This window comes from Grus americana, chromosome 2 (assembly GCF_028858705.1).
Source record: "Grus americana isolate bGruAme1 chromosome 2, bGruAme1.mat, whole genome shotgun sequence".
NCBI lineage: Eukaryota > Metazoa > Chordata > Aves > Gruiformes > Gruidae > Grus > Grus americana.
In genome coordinates this window covers 157,384,978-157,408,430 of record NC_072853.1, presented here as the reverse complement: position 1 = coordinate 157,408,430, position 23,453 = coordinate 157,384,978, and the positions used below count along the sequence as shown (strand labels likewise).

At 42.9% G+C, this 23,453-nt stretch overlaps 1 protein-coding gene across 6 annotated transcripts in view; it reads right to left on the bottom strand.

Moving 5' to 3' along the window:
* Positions 1-22,706, bottom strand: part of DIP2C (disco interacting protein 2 homolog C) — a 329,448-nt gene extending 306,742 nt beyond the window's left edge. For 2 of the 6 annotated variants that reach the window (XM_054815996.1, XM_054815990.1), the window contains exon 1: positions 22,239-22,705. Coding sequence is in view for 5 of the 6 variants with exons in the window: in XM_054815990.1 (XP_054671965.1) it covers positions 22,239-22,323 (85 nt within the window). In the remaining variant the exon portion in view is untranslated. Of the gene's footprint in view, positions 1-22,238 lie in introns of all 6 variants that reach the window. The other 4 variants (XM_054815992.1, XM_054815994.1, XM_054815993.1 and 1 more) reach the window with 3 other exon arrangements.
* Between the last annotated feature and the right edge of the window lie 747 nt (positions 22,707-23,453).

Below are 23,453 nucleotides of genomic sequence, written 5' to 3'. Positions count from 1 at the left end.
AGCTTCAGTTTTGAGGCTGTTGTCATGTTATCCTCTTAAAAACAAAGGTTTTCATTCATGGCTGTGATACCCAGGAAATACAACTGGGCCAGGGCACAGGGTCAAGCACAGACCCACACCGCTGTTTGGTAGTTAGTGCTCTCACTGACACAGTTTTGGCCCATGACAGCCAGCAGTGTCCCAGATAATGCCCAGACACAGTTCAGGGAATAGCACAGATCACAGACTGCTCACAGCAGGCAGTGTGGATATGACCATATGCTGCAAAAAGGTTTAGACACCTACATGTGAGCCAGGCTGGGCCACTCAGTCACAGGATCAGAGAATCATCCCTGGCCCTGGATGACTGTCAATGTCAGTATTTTGAGGGTTTCACGTGCTACTTTTACAACACACACAAAAAAATATATTCTATGTAGGAATGATAACAGATTGATTGAACTCTTATTTTACATATCAAATCTTAACTATGAGAAATTGTGGAGGAAGCAGTGTAAGGAATTGCTTACTCAGGTATATATTGCACCTTTGAAGCTCATGAAAACCTGAGCTCTGGAACAGAAACCAAATGCTGTTTGGGGTAAACTGTTGCCTAATTTTCAGATAATAATCTTTCACAGCTGAATGATGTGGACATCTCATTTAAAAACAGACAACAGGGCACTCTGAGATTCTACCTAAATTGGCTGCCTCCAGAGGTCTGGACTATCCTTCATCATCCTCTTCAGTATGCTCCAAACTCACATGAGGGTTTTTTTTTTTTAACAGAACAAAATCTAAAAGCTGCAAGAACACTAAATGGTTTTGAGACATGAAAAAAGCTTGTGATAAACTACCATGATTAACTCTGAAAAATCAACCATATTTTTTTCAGTATTATGCCCAGCATGAAAAATAACCTCCAAAATTATATTTAAACTAGAGACGGGCTTTAAAAATCCCTGAAGAACAGAGTAGGAGAGTCAAATAAGTCTCTTGGAACACCAACCTAAACTTTTCCAATCCTGCTGCATCTTTTTTGGTAAAGTTAATTGCAGAGACATGCTCTCATTCTTGCTGGGATCCAGCTGCCACCATTTCCCTCTGAATGCAGCCACAAAAGCCACAGCAAACGTGGCAGAAGTGAATGTGTGCCACCAGGTCCTTCAATTCACAGTCCAGTATATTCATCGTGGTATTAGTGAACATACAGAACTAAGCAGTGGTGCAGCTGGGTACCAGAGCACATCCTCAGCTGCCTCAGCTTCACTCACAGCCCGGGGCAATGCCACCCTGAGGGATTCCCACCAGAACAACAGAACATGTCTGAAGGTAAACTAAGCCTTGGTGCTGAAGAACGGATGCTTGTTGCTTCACTGCTAAAATGTTCCAACATTGTGCTTTTTCTGTCGTCCACTGGACACTATTACTGTTTTTCCTTCATTGTCTGTGCCAGATATAAAAAAGGGCAAGAGGGAATAAGAAGAACCATGTGTTTCCAAGACTGCAGTTCCTGCCTATTAAAAGAACATTTTTAAAAAGTTACAGCTACATTCAGAATACTATTTATCCAGCTTTAAAAGTAGAAGCATTTAGTCCAGTAAAAGAAAAAAATTAAAGGACCTTCAGGCTTATTCCTTCTTTAGGACTTCTCTTGCAGTTACAATCAAATATTGTTTAGATGATTAAAAAATATGAATAAAATTATTCCAGACGTGAAAGTCTTTGAGGCTGAAGAACTCAATACCATGTCAATATGGAAAGATCACGGGCTTTAAAATAGTTGCAGAAGCAGGTTTTGTGTTCACTTCAGTACTATTGGAACTAAAATGCTGGATACAGTGTCATGTCCCAAAATGGCTGAGATGCCCCACAGAGTCTTGGTCTTCCTTGTACTGAATCCCTTATATCACCAGTTGAACTCTTTTAGGATTCTCCAGGTATGCTTTCTTTTTACGTGCCCTTGTGGATGCTTTCTTCTTCTAGCTCCAGTTCTGTAATCCATCCCTAAACAGCAGAGTCCTTAACGACGCAGGCCCTAAGTATACGCCCACTTTTAACCATGTGTTTTAGTTCTAATTGGTTTCAATATGACTTAAGCCCACAATAAAAACAGTATGTCCCATGCAACTACGTTTGTACCTATATACTTCCATAAGCAAATAATATAACCCATAGTCGCACAACTTCACAACACTATTCCATTATAAATTTCTTCTATGTGAATGTCATACTGCAATTTCTAGTCCAGTCAGTTTTTCAGAGGACAGTCCACAATAAAATGCCCCACAGCCTTTTATAATAGACTGTAAAGAAAGATGTGAAGTACTCGCTCTTGGCTTTAAGTGGTAGCACAGTGCTCCCACAGTAGCAATTCCATTTCTTGAAGTATAATGGAGTCCAACTTCAATATATTAAGTTATATCAACCTCAGGTTTGTCAATAATACGTAACTTCATGACCAAAGCTAATACTTTTTTTAAGAAGCCATATCCAGTATTCGTTTCCCAAACATAAGAGTCTTTTCTAAGACCTGAGGATGAATCACCACTGGAGAACTTCAAGCTGGAAACAAAGTACAGTTTTTCCCCCTGCACAGGAAAGGATGGTCATATAACAAGAACTGTAATTCATCCACATGATGTTAGACCCGAAGTAGGAATTACTGGGAAAACCTTTTCCTTTGTGTGTGGTCATCAGGCATATGAGTTTCTTCTGACCTGAAAGAAAACCTCAAACAAAACAGCTATCAATGTATGAATCCCTGAAATACCACAGAAAATAAAAAAAAAGAAAAAAAAAGAAAAAGAAAAGAAAAGAAAAAAATCACTGCTCATGTCTTGAGCTACTGATACGTCATTATCTATATGCTGGAGCACTTACTGACACGTTGGTTGGAGACATAACCTCAAGGCCACATGTTCATCTACAGCCATTTCAGGAGAACTGGTCCTGGACATCAGCAAATTAAGCTGCTGTCGGTGCAGCCATGGCTTCAGATGTTGAAACCACTGCAGCTTTGCTGCCTATTTGCCTGTGCTAAGGCTCTGAGAAGCAAACACTGCTTCCGTCACCAACAGGGAGGTCTGAGCATGTACGTTCAGCCTCCACCCCAAGGACAGAGGAAAGGCTCTTGTTCAGAAGCAGCATTCACCTCTCCTATGGTTCAGTTCTGCCTAATGCTGCTGACAAGTCTTTGAGCCAGCTTTGGATTTCAAAGCTCTTTTGCTTCCATCCAAAGACTTTCTGTACGTCGGTGTCTCCGTCTGCCAAATTGATCTTCCCCCTCTCATTATTTTCCCAACCAATTATACGGGTCTGAATTTGTTCCAGTTTTAAATTTGGTTCAGTGAGAGCCAGAGCATTTTGTAACAAAATGCCCCTACAGAGATCACCAGATACTGCAATTGGAAAGGCACAATGTGTTAAAATAAGCCTCAAGATACATACAATAGAGTTTTACTTTATTCACTGTGTATTTTGAGGTACCAAGGGTCATTATGGTTAATTGTTCCAAGCCAAAAGACATCGTTGTAAATTCAGCAACTGCAGCATGTAATTCATTTCATGTGACTGAGTAGCAACGTACATATCACAAAACTAACTGGAATAAAGATATTTAAGTCCATTTAACAACAAAAGCTTTGGTGACTCATTAGAAAGGGTGTGAGTCAGTATAAAAGCCAAAACACTACTGCAAAGCGATAAATAAAATAGGATTAGAATTATCTTCTTGTACCAGACAGTTGAGACCGAGCATCAAGAAACCCCACATACCCTGGTGTGATTTAGAAGACCTCCTAGTGACAGTGATCTATCCCTTGTCCTCCTTGACCGCAGCTGTCATTTAAGGATTTGGGAGTGTGGTGGGGACGGGGCTTGCACATCTAAGCCACAAAGCTGAGGAAAAATCCATGACTCACAACGGGGGTACCTTGCGCATGCCTGTCCCTAAGGGAGCTGCTGCTTCCCATATTGTGCCCTTCAGTGGGAAGATTTGTTCATCTGAGGAGTCAGTGTGTGAGGTTTTTCCTTCCCCATCTTCTCTGCATGTATATTCCTTTACATCTTTAAATATGCCTACACACACTGCATGTAAAAATAATGACGTCTGTGTACTGATTTTTACAATTTAAAAAGCTACTTCCTTAAGTATCACCGAAAATAAATCATTGCCTCAAGAGATGTTTCCACAGTTAAATTCTTAGGTTCTCTAATGTGTCACATTTAGCCTTTAATGGAATCCTCGTCCAAATACGCTTTTATGCCTAAATTTGAATTATTCCATTACAGTGACAGAATAACTTCTTACCCTTCTCACCCCGTAGCAGTGGGTACAAACAAGAATTTTGTACTAGGCTTTGCAGACCATTTCTTTTACGGCACAAACAATCAAAAGCTTCTTTCGTTATTCAGATCTTATGAAACACAGTAACAGAGGAGTAAACCACCACGCATGCGGGATATTCCAAGAGGACCAAGCTCCTTGCTGCCACTACATTTTCATACAGCTTAGTGAAGCAAAACAAACTCAGTGAGGAAATAGTGATGCTTCATACCAAGTTCAGTGGATCTCAGGTACACTGATGAAAACACCATGATGGATAGTAACAAGAAGATGAAAAAAATGCAAAACAAGTCATAATCATATTCCGTGATCCTGAACAGAATCTTTATTTCATGTCTTGATCACAGTAATACGCTATAAAATTCCTAAAACTGATACAATTTATGCCTTTGCCATACAATGTCAAAGCACAAAGAAAGAAATACCTATCACTTGGGCTCTCCCATTCTTTTGTTTGACATTTTGAAAATCCAGAAAAGAAAACAAAAAAAATCTTCTCATTCATCCCTCAACTGCCTCTTTTTCCTATAAGAGAATGGCTTGAATACAGTCTTTGGAAAACTACCTGGCTGGATCTATATTTTCCATATGCCTGAGCTGCAAACTCAGCCCTGAAAAACAGGAGACAGGCATTTTTGTCTTTGGCTGGTGATGACAGTAATTGGCTTATGAACCACTTTTGTTAAGGCAATACTAGGGAAAAAAAAAAAAAAAGAACAGCTCCAACCTTGTTCTTTCTTCCCTCTTCATGCCTTGCAGCAAAAGGTAAAGAGAAGCAGACTCAAAACGTTTTTCAGAAAATAGATGCCTGGATCTCCCTGTACTTCAGAGGAAAGGCAATTGCTGTAATCCCTCATTTCCTCACTGTCACTCCAAGGCACCAGATATACTGAATGCAAGGACCTGCCTTGGGCTTTTAAGGGGATTGCACTCGCGTGGCTGCAGACAGAAGACTCCTCTCCATGACACATGACTTCTGACAACTCACCACAAGCATATCGAACGTATTCTTCACCAAAACATTTATTACATTGTATTCTTCTGCTGACATGCAGTATCTCAAGGAAATAAAAGTAGATTCTCTCTTTGTTATCTGGTTAGTTTAATTTTTAAAGCAGATTCTCAAATATCACAAGATTTCACACTTTTCTCTCTTGCCCATCCCAGAGCTGGGGTTACCACTGTACCTTGCAGCACAGGATTCTGACTGACTTACATCAACCAGATTTCAGGTCGTGGAGTCCAGTATTGCCATCCTGACACCTGCAATCACTATCCTTACCCTGAAGGCAACCAAAGACACTCCTCAGACAGAACGTGGGTGATAAACAATTCTGTTTCTGAGTCTGTGGTACAGAAGCAAACTAAGTTTGAGGACGTCCAACCTCATACTGCAGAAATGAAGAACATCATCACCCAAAATCTTTTACATCTACAAATTCAATAAAGCCCAGAGAAAGCATACAAAATGAGAACCAGACATGGGCAGTTCTATCGTTCTTCATCTAATGACCTGACAATGTTAAATATATAGTAGAGCATCATTTAGAAAAAAAATGCTTTTAAGGTCTCTAACCTTTCATACAGTAATCCACAAGAAAGGCTGTTGATCCCTTGATTAACACTGACTCTCTTTTTAAACCAAGCAATGAAGGCCAAAGATTTGGGTTTTCCGTGCAGGAGACAGATATGCTCACTCCATGTGTGACAATTTGATTTAAGTTAAACTGGCAGTATCAATGAGACTGAAGCACATGCTTAAAATGCTTTGCTGAACTGGGACCATAGTCTACATAACTTTCTCTTGCAAAAGCTATGTCCAGCTGCTCAGTGAATAGTCAGGAGACAATGTGGGTATGGAAGTTCTTCCATATTTAAAAGCTGTGTTCACACCCAAAAAAATACAGTCCAGCTTCCCTTTTTATAGAGAGGAAAAGAAAGCCTGGTGGCTGGGAAAGAATTAATAGCGCGAGGCCAAACATTCAACTGAGGACCACAGCCACCAAACAGCTTTCGTAAGATCTTACAGGGGGTGGTTCTACAATGCCAAGTTATCTGGTGACTGCCTTCTAGCTCAGTCAGGAGGACTCATTATTGTATTACTGACGTGAAACTTTGAAAAAAAATGTGATATCTAAGTGTATGATTACAGCTGCATGCAGCTCTCAAAACAAGTTTCAATAAAAATAATAAAAGATATCAAGATTCAAAATATTTTCATAACTAAAATTGGTGTTAATAATCGAACAAACTGATTTTCAAAGCCATTCAGTTCCGTTCATTTCCCTGCTCCTGACAGAACCAAAGCAACTACTTTTCCACAGATATAAACAGGCAGATACTTCTATCATACAGAAAAAAAAATAGGGATTAATTGACAGTCAGATACCTGAGTGATGATCATAATGACAGTATTAAAATCATCACGTTACCCACACTTGAATTCTAGATCATTTACATAAGATGTAAATTTACTGCCATTATCAAGTTTACATACAAAAAACAGAAACATTATTTTAAGTGAAACAGTTTCAAAATCAAATATCTGTGCTTCACCTCCCATGTTGCATATTTTTGTTGACTATCACTAACACGCACATGGCATAATTACAACCAAAATTTAAAAACTTGGTGTAATGGAAGATCTCAGCTGGGGAGCCAGTGATAGTAGGTATGAACATACTGCAGGAGAGGCTGAGCACGTGATTCCAAGGACCACGTACAGTGTGAAATCCAGAAGAAATGTACTGGGAAGCGCAAAATTACTTAACGGTGAAAGAGTGGAAATTTAAGGGCGTATCACAGAATGGTTGATGCTGGAAGGAGTCTCTAGAAGACATCCTGTCCAACCCCCTTTTCAAGCAGGGCCACCTAGAACAGGTTGCCCAGAACCATGTCCAGACAGCTTTTGAGTATCTCTAAGGATAAAGAATCCACAACCTCCCCGGGCAACCTGTGCTAGTGCCTCACGGTAAAATAAACTTTTTTCCTTATATTCAGACAGTGTAGTTATACAAAATATTTTATCCAGCAGCAAAACCTGATTAAGATGTTTCTATACACACGTCCCTTCCCAATGGATTCGTCTTTTCCTCCATCCACACTGTTCAGATCCCTGTTCTCAGTAGGGTGCAGTTATTTACAAACTTGTAAATTCAGCAGATTGCTGAATTGATCCAACTTTAAAAAAAAAAAAAAAAACATGCACAAGATTTTCTTCCTCTTCTTGTTTTCTTGTTTCTTTTGGTTTGGGTTTTTTGTTTGTAAACCCAGGCATTGCTGGAATCGTGACCCACCTGCAAACAGTAGCACGGCAGCAGGGACATCGGATAGGACTTTCAAAAGCTAGCTTCATCCCACATGGTGTAGCACCCTCAGTACTGTTGTTGCAAGTTGAGTTCCCCAGGGCACTGTATTTTGCAGGTACTCAAATTAACACCGAAGTCTAAACTGAGCAAAACACTTGCACTGAGCAGAGAAGAGCTGCAGGATATAGCAATCATACAACCCCCCAACTCTTTCTCTGAATACAGACCATGCTTGAAAATACGTGCAAGTAACATGCTGGCGCTGAACCCAACAGAGCTAGGAAGTTAATATAAGCCAAGAAGGCGGCCCTTTGTTTCTTCCTTTCCATATACAAGTGTGAAAGGAGACATCAGTGTTTCAGGGATGTTTTATAGCCGTACTGCATGCTGCATATTGTGCTAAATGACGGTGCCGGGGAGGGGCAGGGTGGGAGCAGAAATCTTTATATAGAACTGAGCGCAGTAATTCAGCCACTGACAGTCACATGAATACAGCCCTGCTGAACACAAACAGTATCTTTCTCTGGTATTAGGCTATTAGGCAGATAAGGCTCCACTTTGGATTTAAAAGACTTAAACTGACAAATGATCTTGTTTTTCTTCACCCTGCTAACCGTGGCACAGGGCAGGAGGAATCTCAGCACTTTCCACTGCTTATATAACAGGTGTGCTCATAAATATGCAAAGATGATTTGAAGATACAGTTTCTAATCCATGCTTTATGCCTGAACAATTTAAATGGCTTTCATCATGTAGACAGTATTGCCAGCTCTTTGCAAGTAGTTCCTTTATAATTTTAGGCTCTATAAGCTGTATTTTTATTTAGTGTGGGTTTCACGTGCATTTAAAAAAAGAGAAAAAAAAAAACCAAACCCAAAACCACAACACACTGAATAGGGGTATTAAGAGAAACACATTTTTAGATAGAAAATAAATGTCATGACTTATCTCCAGATCAGATTTCAAGAAATTTAAGATGCATGTTTCCATAAATGCCTCACACTGCATGGAGAATATCCTAATCTAGCTCTAAGCAAACATGATGAAGTAAACAGCAATAACCAAAAAAGCAAACATGAGCCCCAGCTAGTGTCTCTACAGTCTGAGTTTCAGTAGTTAACAAGTTTGTTACTCCAAGACAATAATTTGTTTTAAATCAACTTGAGAATAAAGGATTTCAATTTTCAGCACATTGGTCCTGACATGTCTCAGGAGCACTCTTTCACATGTGAAAAAGAAAAGCTATTGCAAAAGGAGGCATCACGTGAATTATCTACCTCGTGATCCTGCACACAAGTCTGCTGTTGAAGAGGACTGGTGGAAAGACAGATGACGGAAATTCACGGGGCAGGATGTCAGACTGGCCCTGACCTGCCAGATGCCTTTGGAGAGAAGCCCCAAGGCCAGAGGTTACAAGGAAACAATGGGGGAAAAACAGAGAGGTGAGGAGAAGGAAAAAATGAAAGCAAGAGGAACATACACTGGCTTTCTCTATCACATAGGAAGAGGTGGTATCAACCATGTGTTACCTTCCACAAAGGACCAGAAATGCTGCAGAGCTTTTGTGATCACTAGTTACTTCCAGCAAATTGCTAACAACCTCTCCAATATGGACTGGTTTCCCAGTCCTGAACGGGGTCTGTACCTTTCCACTGGGAGTACTTCTTGGCCTGTTGTTCCATTTATGTAAGGGCTTTGTCTGAAATGCAAAATGTTCTCCTAGTACCAGCAATGACCAGACACAAAGACAAGAGAAGAAAAATACACCCTGGCATAGATCCTTAAATATCACAGATTGTTTCTGACTATTCAAAGACATAGCTTCAAGTGGAAGTACACCCAGCAGTGCAGACCTGATGCCAACATAGTTTTTGGCATTTATTTTTAGGTGAACTGGACTTCATTCTAAGTGAAAAAATAAATACAAGAATATATTTTGGCAAAACTTATACTCCCTCCTCATTTAAGCCCCTGGAAATGCAGCTTCAGCTTTTACATTGAGAGTACTCCCATACTTCTATTTTGGGGAGACTCCAATGACCCTCTTGACTGTAATTCCTATTGTAATTTTATTCTAATTCCTACTGTTCACTTCTAGGAGCCCAGCTCCAGGAGGTGTGGCTGCTTTATCGTCCTTGCTGGGCTCAAGAGGTGGAATGCAGAAACCAGTGAGGGGGGTGGCCCCATCCATGACAACAGTCATACACTATTTTCAAAAAGAGCCTGGAGAAAGACAGATGCCACAGTATTTCAGAAGGATATGGTTACTCAGATGTTTTATTCTCTCTCTCAACCCTAACATACCCATGTGAGCAATTTTTGATGAAGAAGCATACATAACGTTTCATTATTACTTAAATAAGACATTTAGGTAGCATCTGTCAGCTACTATTTTCAAAATATTACTTTTCACAAGGCCCCCACTAGCAAAACAACCTTGTATCTACAGAGAAGTAAGGGGAGACTTCTTTGGGCACCTGAGTTAGAGCAGATTTATGACAGAATTGAAAAGACTGTGTAAAATTCAGACCATTAAGCTGTTCATGTTAAAAAAGCCAAGTCTTCTTTAGAGTTGGCTTCTTTCTTCCCAATTTCAGTCTAATGTAGTCCTAGATACTCAATTTGCTTCAGTCCTAAAAAGGTACAGAGGAACAAGTTGGCAGATGAGGCCTGGAGTTATTTCTAGTATATCCTGAAGCAGAATGGCTTATAAAGGAAGTTAAATCTGAAACTATGTTTATTATTTACCAGAAGTAACCAATTACAATCATGAAGAGCCAAAGTGCATCTGAAGCAACATACATATGCAATTTGATATTTTGAATGATGTGTAATAGAACTAACACTGCAGGTGACATTTTCTTATCAAAATACACAGAAAAGCATTTTGCAGGTCAGCCAAAGCCAGACCACCACCTAGGAATGACAAAAACCATTATACAGTAAGAGGCCTTCAGATTGAAATTCTTAAGCTTCAGACATGCTGTGGTCTTTGCACAACGTCCAGGACAGAGAAGAGCCCAGCATATTTTTTATATAGTACAAAAACCTGGTGCATGAACCAGCCTGGATTCCTCCCAGAAGGACAGAGAAACTGGCACTGACAAGAAAGAGCCCAGGCTTCCTACACTTTTTGTTCTAAAAGTATGCTACGGATGGAAAACTGTTACAGACCAGGTTTCCAGAAGTTACCAAATGTCTCTAAAAGGTCCAGCAGTCAAAGATGACATTTAACATCATTGTGCCTATTTCTGGCTCAAGGCATCCCACACACAGCTTCTTCACTTTTCCACAAGGTGACCCCCCTCCCCTCACTCGGCCGCACAGCATCCTTTGCGGAACAAAAAACATATAGGAGGCTGACCTTCAAACCTGAAGAAGAAATATCAGACTTGCGAGGAGCCATCATCTTCCTTAGAAGTACCATCAGCGACAATACCTGCCAACGCATCATTGTGCTCAAGAAGAAAAACAGTGTCTGGACTAAGCAAAAGGAACTATCTTCTCACACTGCAGACAAAGGAATATGTTCTCTATGTTTCACTGTGCTCCAGAAGTAGTTGCCTCTGGAGGTCAAAGTTTCCAGCTTTGTGAAAGTACCAATGAACAAAACAGTTTCCACAGGCCTTCCAATGGCAGCACAAAGGCACAGAGACATTTTTACTGCTCCTATACCCTTCACCTATCACCACAACGCACAGAGCGAATCCAAGGTACCATGACTGGCCAGCGAGGCAAAAGCAAAGACATCAGAACAAAAAGCAGCCATCCTGACGAAACCTTCCAATGAGAACTGGGTTTGCCTTCAAAGTAGGAAGGAGTTTCTGCTGCAACTTAGTATGCTGGAAATGCATGGATTCGAGGTGCATTGATATCACATACGGATTTACAAATAATAACAAAAGATTCAAGAAACACTAAAGGGGAAGGAAAAAACCAATATTCACAGATCTGTTAACCAAAAATATACACCATGATACATATCTATTCTATGAAAGCTAAAAGATAACATACAACTAAAGCAGGAAAATAACACACTAGCTGTTTTACTGCAACCCATTTCATTGTTGAGTACAGACCTCACCTTCCTGAAGTATCAGGGAACAGGATGCAGGAAGTAAGTGCTTTCTTATTCTTTATACAAATGATTAAAAAGGACAATACCTTTATGTAAAAACCAATGATCAAGATATGTATAATAAATTTTAAGGGAACTTTTAAAAATGTTATTGTTCTGCCACTTCATGCTTATACAGAAATCCCCTGAGCTACAGGTAAATATATGAGTAGTCAGTATTTAAGCAAGTATTATCAGAGCAGCTGCATTTGATATCCTCTCAAACTGTAATGTATGCACATCCTTACAGTGTCCAATATTGATTTAAAACAAATTACTACTGCAAGTAAATGTCAAGTCATCACTAGTCAACTACTGAAACCTGAAATTTGCAACTGATGCAGTGTTTTTTCAAATTATCAGGAAAATATATATCATAATACTGAACTACAACATTTATAAAAATGCCACTATAAAAGTACTTATTGCACTTAAACCCGTATATTTCTGGTCAAGGGTAGATACTGTGGTTTACATATCTATCTACATACACAAACTTCTTATATTCAGTTTTTCTTAGAAAGGGGCCTTCTATCAAGTCTACTAGTGGGTAGGTATTTTTTTTAGAAAGCCGTTGAGCCTTCTCCTGATCTCCTCCCTCTGGTGACCAGTGATAGAACGGCATGAAGCTGCAACAGGGGAGGTTTAGGTTGGATATCAGGAAAAGGTTCTTCACTGAGAGTGTGGTCGGGCACTGGAACAGGCTCCCCTGGGAAGTGGTCACAGAACCGAGCTTGACTGAGTTCAAGAAGTGTGTGGACAACGCCCTCACTCATCTGCTCTGATTGGGCTGGTCCTGTGTGGAGCCATGAGTTGGACTCAATGAACCTTATGGGTCCCTTCCAACTCAGGATATTCTATGATTCTATGATTCTTTTCTATGCAAGTGCTTCAGTGTTTATCTAGCTTTATTAATACTTTCTGTCTTATCTCCAATCTGAATCTGTCCTAGGAATTTCCATTCCTAGGAGTTGGATCTTTTTGCGGTTTTGACTGCTAACATTGCACTAACTTTGCACTATGAGAAAGTATTCCTCCTTCCCCAACACAAGGTTTGTCAAATTATCAAAATAAACTCCCCATCTTTCTCCTCGTTAACAATGTTTACTCAGACTGCTTTAATCCCCCATGTCCATGTCTCTACTCTTGCTCACTCTTCAAGATCTCTTCTGAACTGTTTTATCAAACTCTCCCATGTCCATGATATGGATACTCATATGACTAAAGTCAGAGTTTGTAAGAGACATAGATAAAACCTTGTGATTGGAATGTGTCAAATGCTTTAGCAGCATAAAATATATAAACATAAAATGCAAGATTTTTTTTCATCATCATAAAAAATTAAATTTAATTCCTGCTAGTCCCATTGTTGTTGCTCAACGCAACAAACCAACTTTCCCCATTACAACACGGAGCTGATTAAAAGTAGAGCCAATTAAAAGTATTGCCAATCTGTTATTTTCCTGCTTAGAAGTAAAAATCACTCTACAGTCCAACAGTATTTTTTTCATTTTTTCCTAAAAAAAGTTAACTCCTCACTTCACAACACTTAGAAAAACTTACACCATCTTCTAAACAATGTATTAATTTTTTTAGACTAAAAATATGGCAAATGAAGCTGGGCTCTTCCAGCGAATTCAGCAGAGGGGTTTGTCATTGTCATCGTTCAGGAAAGAATAGGGATGTTTCTGCATTTTGCTGTTTCACTTGGTAACTGTTGTTTGTTCATCCTCAGGCATCTGTCAAAGAAGTCTAGCATTTGAAACACAATTTCCATTTTAAGATTCCTTACCAAAGTTGAACTGTTCGCATGTCACCACAATGCCATCATTTTATTTGTTCAGGCATTCATCAAAAATATTATTGTGTTATTTGAGTAACATTTCTTTCAAAAGGCTAAGAGAAGCATAGCACGCAGAATTCTAGATTTTGCTCATTCTCCTTGCAATTATAACAATGAAAAATATCATAGAATCATAGAATCTTAAGGTTGGAGAAGACCTCTAAGATCATCAAGTCCAACCGTCGACCCAACACCACCATGTCTACTAAACCATGTCCCGAAGTGCCATGTCTACATGTTTTTTGAACACCTCCAGGGATGATGACTCCACCACTGCTCTGGGCAGCCTGTTCCAATGCCTGACCACTCTTTTGGTGAAGAAATTTTTCCTTATATCTAATCTAAACCTCGCCTGAGGCAACCTGAGACCATGAGTTAATGTGACTAAGGGTATCCCCTCGAAAAAAGAAAAAGTGAAGTTTCATTATTTGCTATGACCTTGAGGCACACAGCTGTATGAGACTGTAGTTACAGAGAACGTGGATTTCAGAAGGAAACTTTCTGTACAATTTCAGGGCTGTTCCGTAATGAGATACTAGAATCCCAAAGACCGATTTGGTCTATTTTCTCATTAATAGGTAATAGGTGCAATAGCCCCGTAATCATCCTGCTAATAGTACGTTACTATCTGGAGGGGCCACACAGAGCGGATATTCCAGGCCTGCCTTCTGTGAAGAGATTGTTGCTCAAGTCTCTTTTATTTTGCCAGGCTGTTTATGGACACATGGATATCCACACACTAGGAAAAGGAGTGTCAGCACACTTGGGTCTCTAAGCCAACCAAAAGTCTCTAAACTTTTGCTAGTCTAGGCAGACTTTGAACCACCAGTCTACCGGCAAAAAAGCAGGCTCCATTACTTACACTTCAGTATTTGTCACAGTGTTCATTAAGAAACATTTTCCTGGTTTCTGAACAGCTCCTACCAGACCAGACTTACAAGATCTTTTTTTGATATTTTAATCTTACATACAGATCAAGCCAAGATTCGAATGAAGAAACTGCAGATGTCATGGTTAGTATGGAGGTATGGTTTCTGGATCCAGAGAGAAACAGGACCAAACACAGGTCCTAACATCCATTTTTTACTTCTATGTAAGCAGACAACATTTGAAGAATCCCTTCTTCCTCATTGACTGCCACCATTCTGCAGACCCAGCCATACATGTAAAAGCAAACACCACTTCCAGCATCCTGAAATATGGCCTTTTAATGGTCCGGTTCAGTCTCTGGAAATCAAACAGCCCCTTCAAAAGTCATAGGAAACACCTTCCCTTCCAAGTTATCAAGATACTTTATAAGAATTCTTTCTTTCTCTACTCATCCAACCATTTAACGTGATACTCTTAAAAAGAGGTCGAGACCAGACATCATATACTTTTCAATGTTAACTTGGGCTGTAAAATAATGTGACAATTATCCACATCCTGGCATTTAATGCTGCTCTAAGCACTGTAAGTTACATGTCAACCTGCCAAGAACCAGCAACCAACACTGTTCTCAGAAAAGGGACTACAAGAAGCACCACAGCATGCCTTTGTCCGCCCGAGAGCCATGCACAGGCTGTTCCACAGGGCTTTAGGGCAGAAGCCTCCTCTCCTGTGGCCAGAGGCTCCAGCCAAAGCCATGGCCATGGTCTTCCCAGCATCTGTCTCAAGTTGAATTGCTTTGAGTAATCCTATTCCTGTATTTGCTTTTTTTATTGCAGCAGATCGTGATGTCCCCAACATGTTTTATACATGGTTTAAAGTTATACTTAATCCTAACGATAAGTAATACTGCAACTAGCAATTAGAAGCCCTAGCTAAGGTTACTGGAAAAAAAACCCCCACAACTTGATTGATCTACACATGCCTAAAATGACCAATTCCCTGATGCATTTCACCAAGTGGAGTTAAACGAAACCAGTTCCAGTTTTTTAGTGGACACTTACCTTAGTAATACAAGGGAAAACCAGAAATAACCCTGCAGAGAGTAACCATGTTTTGGAAATGCCCCCCACACCACCACAGTCAAGGAGAGAATCAGGGGGCGTCGTTAACATCAGGAAAGGCTCTTAACAAGCCAGGAAAAGACTGCTGCATCCAGATGCCAGGGCTGGGGCTACTGACTGCAAGGAGGTTCTCAAGAAGGAAGGGGGGAAAAAAGGAGGCAGAGGAGGAGAGAAGGCAGAATGGGATCATCAGGAGTTTGGCAAAAATGAAGCACATTCACCAGGAAGGTAGAGGAATATACATGCATAATTTTACATGGATTAAGAGTTTGTGTCAAATCTGTGATGTGCTGTGGTGAATTCTTATACTGCAGTGAGTCATCTTGTCTGACAGTTGCCGGGGAATTAAAGCAGTTATTTTTAAAAAATTATATGTCCTGCTTGACGCGTTACACAAATAGCCTCTTAAAAAATTAAACTGCAGTCAATGTATTTTTAAGTATAGAAGAGCTATGGTACATTTAGGATTCTCTGTACCACACCACAAACATCCATTCTGAGCTATGAAAACCTAAAGGAGTCTATTGATGTCCCTTCAGAGAAACATTGATCTTTCTGCTGCTCCCAATCCAAATCCTGCATCAAAAATTAGTTTATTATATCTGCCTTTTATACAGCATGAAAATATTTTTCCCTGAGAAAAATTAAACACAAAGGAAAGAGGTGTGCTAAACCTAAATTCCTTCGATACCAAAGGATATTTGGGTTGCTAGAATAAAGACTATTTGAATCAAAAATGACAGCATTCCCCTCAGAGTAACAAAGGCAGGTCAATACCCTTCTAGAGAAATGCAGCATGTTGACTCACAACCATAGGTGTGTGTCAGCTGTTGGTTTCGCAAGGGGAAGCAGCATTGGCTTCTGCTCCCTGCACTGTGCAGCACGGATCACGCAGACGTACCCTGAAGCTGAAAAGGGTAGCTCCTTACAATGCGTGTTCTCATTAGAAACACATTGCTTACTGCCTGTTTTGCCTATAAAACTGACACCCCATTGGCAATTTTCGCACGTCCTTGGGAAAAGTTTTTCGAGTATGTCTATTGTGTAATAAAGTAAAGATCATGTGAATGATCTATTAAGTGTAACCCTTGGGCATCAATCCTGCTCAACATCAGCTGGCAATAAAGGTATATTTACAGCATGCCTTCAGGACAGCTGTTCTGGGAACATCCTGTAGATTTGCATAGTGTGTTTTACAAAGCATTACAATGTACTTCAGCTGAATGAGTGACAGAGAATCCTTTCCACACACCACCACCCAATAAAAGCCCTTAAGTTCACATAGCACAGCAAAGAGAAGTAGGTATGTATTTAAAAAAAAAAAAAAACAAAAAACAAAAAAAAACCCACTCCAAAACCAACCTTCAAATTCCAGTGCCTTAAAATGCAAATGGTTATTGACTCATGAGTAAATTTAACCTGTTTTTAAAATAATCAAGTCACTGTCCCTCTCCAACTTGAGCAGCATCCAAGAAACAAAACAGCTGATGAGAGGAGCTTCATCTTACAAAGAAAAAAGTTTCTGCTGCCAGCTCTCTTGATTTTATCATAATTCCCATGGTATTTGGTATATTTTCTTAAAGCCTTAGATCTTGTAGGTAACTTAGGTGAAAATTTCAGCTCTATGTATTTTGAGTAAATTAGTCCTCTCTTTGAGAGAAAAAGAACTGAAGACATGAGCCAACTGCACTCTAACAGCTCAAAAAACAAGAAGCAAAACTGAGTATTGAATTTCTTAGTTCATTTCTCACCTAAACTCAGAAAGTATTAACACTTTGTCATTGCACAGGTGATACCTACTTGCTAAGCAGAGCACTATCTCTCAAGGAGTGAATTAAAAGGATGACTTTGCGTCCCAAATCACAGAGGTGTGGTAGTTATTGAAATTTTCACACTTTGAAACCTCTCCACAGGTGAAGAGTCAGCTGGCAAATGTAATAGAGAAATAATAACTAGAGGAGCTAGCTACAGTTTTCCGGCCCCAACCCAGTGACTACATGCAGACAACAAAAGACAGAACTTATTCCTAATAAAATAATAAACCTGGCCAGACAATGACCCAATCAAACCAACAATATTACTGAATATAATCGAGCCAGTTGATACAACAAAAGCTGAGGACCAAATTAATTAGCTGAGTGTGTGTCCAGTGCCTTCGGGAATAAGTAACCACTCTATTAAAGAACTGATGACACTTTTTTGAAAGTAATCATTGGAGAAAAGTTCAGATTTTCAAAAGAAAAAAAAATCTGCTATGCCTCATACATTTAAAATGGAAGGGGACTAGAAGTATAGTATGGAATACAGGGAGAATAGTTTCTGAACAGGATGGTTTTCACATTTTCCATGTGGCGTCTGTGGTTCTTTAAGTGTTTCTGCTGTGTTATCTGACACTTGGATAAAATACTGGAAGAGCTACAGAGCATCTTTTCCCAATTAATTTTGGTTCAGGAAGTAATTGGAAGGGCAATATAAACTTGTATACCCTTAAATTGAGGGGAAAATGAGAAAAGTATTGGAGGGGGCTTTTTTTTTTTTAAATTCCTAAGTGTTTTTAAGAATGGGGGGATTGTAGAACTAGATTTTTTTTTTAATAAGAGCACATTTCAGGACTCCTGGTTTTATTAAATCAGTTTTTCAGTTAACAACCCCCAAGCTATTCTAAAAAACAAGATGATTCATCTATTTCCACCCAGTACAATTTTATACATCGTTAGAAAACTAAAGCCTCGTAAAATTCTAAGCAGCCCTAAAGAACAACTACTGCAGAGTGACATGTTGATTGCATCAGCCTAGAAGGGCTACAGTTTTGAGCAACGCAAGCTTTAGTACGCTCAGTGGAAACTACTACAGAGTGTCAAAGAACATGTCTGTAACATGCCAGCATCAGGCACATTCACTCAAACACAGCAAAACAAATGTCTTCAGAAATCTGGTGGGATAAGGATGATTCCACAACTTCTAATACAAAATTCAAACTGCTGCTGCACCCCTATGTTCTGAGAAACACAGAAGCATTTTCTCCCTCCCAAAATGAAATGAAAACACCATCAAGAAGTGTGCTATTGATGCCTTGAGCTGAACATAACATTACATGCCAACACATCAACGTGAAAGTCACTCTCGGCGCTCATCAGAGTGCTAGGCTACCTCCACCACTTACTTGCTACCTCCACCACTTACTTACTCCCTGCGTGGGGCAGGCTATCAACACGCAGGCACTGAGGACACTGCATTTCTGACTCTGATCTTCACCTTCTAAATCATAATAATGAAACTAACAAAATCTGAAATGGTTATCCTAATTTGCATCCATAGTACCTTTTAAATAGCTATGTTTAAAATAAAAAAGCCCATTCAGACCACAACAAAGGGGAGGTAGAAGGCATGTGGCTTGCCCACAATAACCACAGAGACAATCTTAGCAGAACACCAAGTAAACACCTTGCCGACAAACTGCTCCTCCCTCCCAATCAAAGCAGTGCAGAACTGCCTAAACACTCACAAGAAATAAGGCACTTTGCCCTATTGTCTAAAAAGCTCACGCTACCTGTCCGGCAGCCACATGCTGAGGTTCTCCTGCCAGCATTCCTGCCACGAGTGAGGCTAGGCCTCGTGCACAGCTGAACAAGGAACTCAGAATTTGGCTACAAGGGTTGGGGTGGGGGTGGGGAGGTGGGGAATACCATGGCCAAATTTAAATGTATGATGACTACCAGTGAAGACTGTAATTACAACATCTGCACAGTGCCTGCTGTGCTAGTGACACAGTACTAGCTGTCTGGTGACATGGACACCAGCTATTTTACGTTAGGTTTTCAGAGGCATTGCGTGGGTAGGACCTGTGCTATCACACTAGACACTTCCAAGAGCTAGGAAGGAGACAGCTTTAGCTCACAGCCAAGAAACGATCTTGCAATAATCCTGCTGGAGCTCCTCTCTCCTCCACAAAGCAGCAGCATTCTTTCAGAAGCTGTTCCTAAAGCTGCACCGTCCTTAACAGGTTTTGGCACCAGAGAACCGCGTTGCTTGTGTACAAGCAGCAGCTATAAGACCCACAACATCCAGCAGCACCAGAACTGAAAAACTCATGCTTACAAACAATGCAACAAACTGGTTCAGATATCCAGCATTTGAAAAACATTTTCCTAGCAAGTCTGACTCAGGAAAACACTTTAAAAAGAGGCACAATTCACTTAACTGCCAATGTTATCAATGAGACCCGAACACACGTTTAAGCATGCAGTTGCCTGTCTATTGCCTTCAACAGTTTCCTGCTTCACAAAGGCAGCAAAGACACCTTAACACATCACAAGTGTAACACATGTTAAACCTCAGTCTTGTGAACTTTTATGTATCTGCAGAAGCGTATCTCAGCAAATGTACTCCACTGAAGCCAGTGGACTGGCTCATAATGGTCGTTGAGCACATATGGAAGGTGCTGCATGTTCAGGGTGTAAAGTTGCCTTAAAAACCATTTAACTCAGAGTTAACATGGCCAGAGTATGACCAGTCTTCTACAGCACAACAAAAGAGGACAAATTACCGATTCCACTATCTGTAGGGATTAGTTTTGGAAACAGACCAGGAGTTGCAACATGGGGACAGAAAGGTAGGAGCTTTAAGCAGCGAATGATTTCATTTTCTCAGGCACTGAGCACTGTAATGTAGTTGACTAAGAGCACATTAAGAGCAGCTTGGGGGAAGACACGAAACTGGGATGCTGACCCTTTCTCCACCCGCCTCCCAGTTCGAACTGATCTTTGTTTAGGCTGCTACAGTCAGAAAACACAAGCCATCCCGTTTGCTGGGTGTAACGTCAGTGGCACAGAAGGAAAGATATTGTCAGCGGGCTAAATTCATTCCAGCTCTAGCTGCAGGGAAGTTACAGCAGTGCAGATACAGATGTCCAATTGCAAACCACGTCCCACTTCCTCAGAGCCTTCTTGGATCATGCTTACAGCCACAGAAACTGCACCGTAAAACTGTATTACAACTTCAGTACACTGAATTAGCATATTTCTTATTGAAGGTCTATGCCAGTTTGATTTTGCTCTTCTGCAAGCATTTACTAACAGCTGTTTTAATTAGTATCTCATTGGTGTGTAGGCAACGATGTGATACACACCAAGAAGCATTTTCTGCATAAAGCGAGAACGTTAAGTATACCATGACACAAACAGTCCTTCCTCCTACCCTCACTACCACCGATAGGGGCCAATCGACAAGCAGTGCATCACGGAAAGGCAATATTGTATTTAACTCCTCTTATTTCAGGTTGTCAGGGCACCCTTGGGGAGGGGGAGGCACAGAAATGAGAGCCACAAGCAATCCCAGTAGCTCATTCTCCTCTTCACCCTCAAAGCGTTAAAAGGAAAATACAATGTCAACATCAGCTCCTCCCTGCTGATGAAACTGGCTCGAGCGCATTTTACTTTCTGGCTTGGAGCCCTTACAAACCGTTACAAAAAGACTGAAAGACAGACAGCTCAATATATTGACTACTTCCAATAACTAATTTGGGACATGCTGGGTCATTTGCCCCTTCTGTTAAGTGCTGTAGCCTCTCGCTGGTGAATGAACCCTGATATTTGGGGGGGTTTATTAAAAAGGGGGGGGGGGGGAGGTGGCAGCTAACAGCAGATTTGCATTTAAGGAAAGAGCCGACCATAGCATCAGTATATATAAATACCCCCCACTCTCTTCCTCTGGGAGGAAGAGATTACATCTGATACACTAAAATCGTCTCCAAGACTGATGGCACTCTGGGCACTCAATCCCCATCAGCCAGGGATCCTGACAGGCACTAATCGCTGCTGCCTCTCGTTCCTTAACCGGAGCTGACACACATGGAAACGGGGAGCTGGAGCCAGGCTGAGGAGAGGAGGGCGGGCTGGGGCTCCCGCTCATCCTCCCAGCCACGGCAACGGCAATATGCGGCTTGCATGAGAGCTTTCCCAACCCGGGAACCAGCGGAGCATCAAAATCAACCGCGCCAAGAAAACCACCACAAGCTTTCAATTATACATATAAAAAAAAAAAAACCAACAAACCCACAATTAAAAAAAATGTTTCCTCTAAGCGACCTAACTAGTATTGTCCAAAACGACCTTATCATGGGGCATTTTGTTGCAACCGACACGCACACTGCGCGGACTTCGTGGCGAGTCCCTCGATACGGTCAAAGGAGGGTTTTTTGCACGCAGGTACACGGCAGATTTCCGTGAAGCTGCATTTTCTCGGCAGGGCAGGAACCCCTCCGACCCAGCCCTACGGATTTTTCCACCTCCCGCACTACAGCGTGCACGGCTGGGGCGGCCAGCCCCGCCGCCAGAGCCCCTCTCCCGCCAGCGCCGCGGCGGAGAGCGGAGGGGGAATTCACAGGTAGAACAAAACATCCGCGCCGGTATCCTCCGCCAGCCCGCCGGCGAGAGCGGGTGGGGGGGACGGAACCGTCAGGGGAGCCCCGGGCGCCATCGGGGCCGGGGCGAGCACCGCAGCAGCCTGGCGGGCAGCAGGGCCGCAGGGCGGAGGGTGTGTGAGGGGGGAGCGGGCCGGGGGCTGCCGCTCCGCTGCCGCGCGCCCGCGCCAACCGCCGCCCGCCCCGACCGCCGCCCGCGCGAGGGCCGGGCCCGCCCCGCCGCCCCTTTACCTTCGGAGAGCTCCAGCTCCAGCTCGGCCAGCCGGGCCCGCACCTCCAGGGGCAGGGACACGCTCTCCAGGCTGCGGTCCGCCATGCTCGCGCAGCGGGGACGGGCTCTCCCCTCTTCTGGCTGCCCCGCTCTCCCCCTTTGTCCGCGGCTGAACGGGCAGAGGGAAGGCGGCGGGGCCGCGGCGGGTGGCTGGGTCCTCCCCGCGGTCTCAGCCGGGCATGCAGGGGAGAGGCGAGCGGGCGGTCCGCGCGGGGGGACGGGGCGCGGAGGGAGGGAATGCGGAGGTTTCTCCTCTCCTCTCCTCCCCTCTCCTCCTCCTCCTCCTCCTTCGCCGCCTCCTTCAGCGGGGCCCCGCCATGGCTGCTCCCGCCGCCCGCCCGCGATCGCTCCGCATCGGCTCCCCGCCGCGCCCGGCCCGGCCCACCCCCCGGCCCCCGCCGCCCGGCACCGCGGCGGCGGCTCCCGCCTCGCCTCGCCGCGCCCCGGCCCCGGCCCGCTCCTCCCCGCCCGGCTCGGGCTGGCGGCGGCGCCTGGCGCTGCGGTGCCGCTGCCGCGACTGCTGCTGGCCAGGCACAGCGCCGCTGTCACATCCACGTGACCGCGCCGCCTCGCGCACCCGCCGCCGGCCCCCAGGGGGCGCCCTAGCGCCGGCGGCGCTCCGCGGGGCGCTCCGCGGCCGCGCAACGGGCCGGGCCGCCCCGCCCCGCCCCGGGCTCCGCGCCGGCGGTTCCGCCGCCTTCCCCTGCGGGCCCGGAGCGACCTTGTCCCAGCGCTTTGCGCAGGTACGGTGGCTTCGGGGCGAGGCTGGCGAGGTGCTTTAGCATTTATTCGTCCTAACAGCGCTCCATGGAGACAGGTCTTCGCGTCCCCGTTTTACCGGGGAAGCGGGAAGGGGTGATGCGTTCAAGGCAGGCACCAGAAAGACGAACAGCACTCCCACACCCTGCGCCCCGTTTTCCTTCCCCGCCTGCTGAACAACTTCCAGCGTAGCTCTATTTTCACCTGTGTTCTCTGCATTCAGCCAGCGGTGGGCTTGGCAGCGTCAGGTTAACAGTCGGACTCGGTGATCTTAAGGGGCTTTTCCAACTCAAATGATTCTCCTCTCGTCTCCTCTTCCAAACAAGCTGTGGCAATTCTGGTATGTATGTCGCTAAACCCTGGGTGTATGTTTCCATGAAGAGGTAGCAGAATCTTAATATAATAAAAAAGAGCAG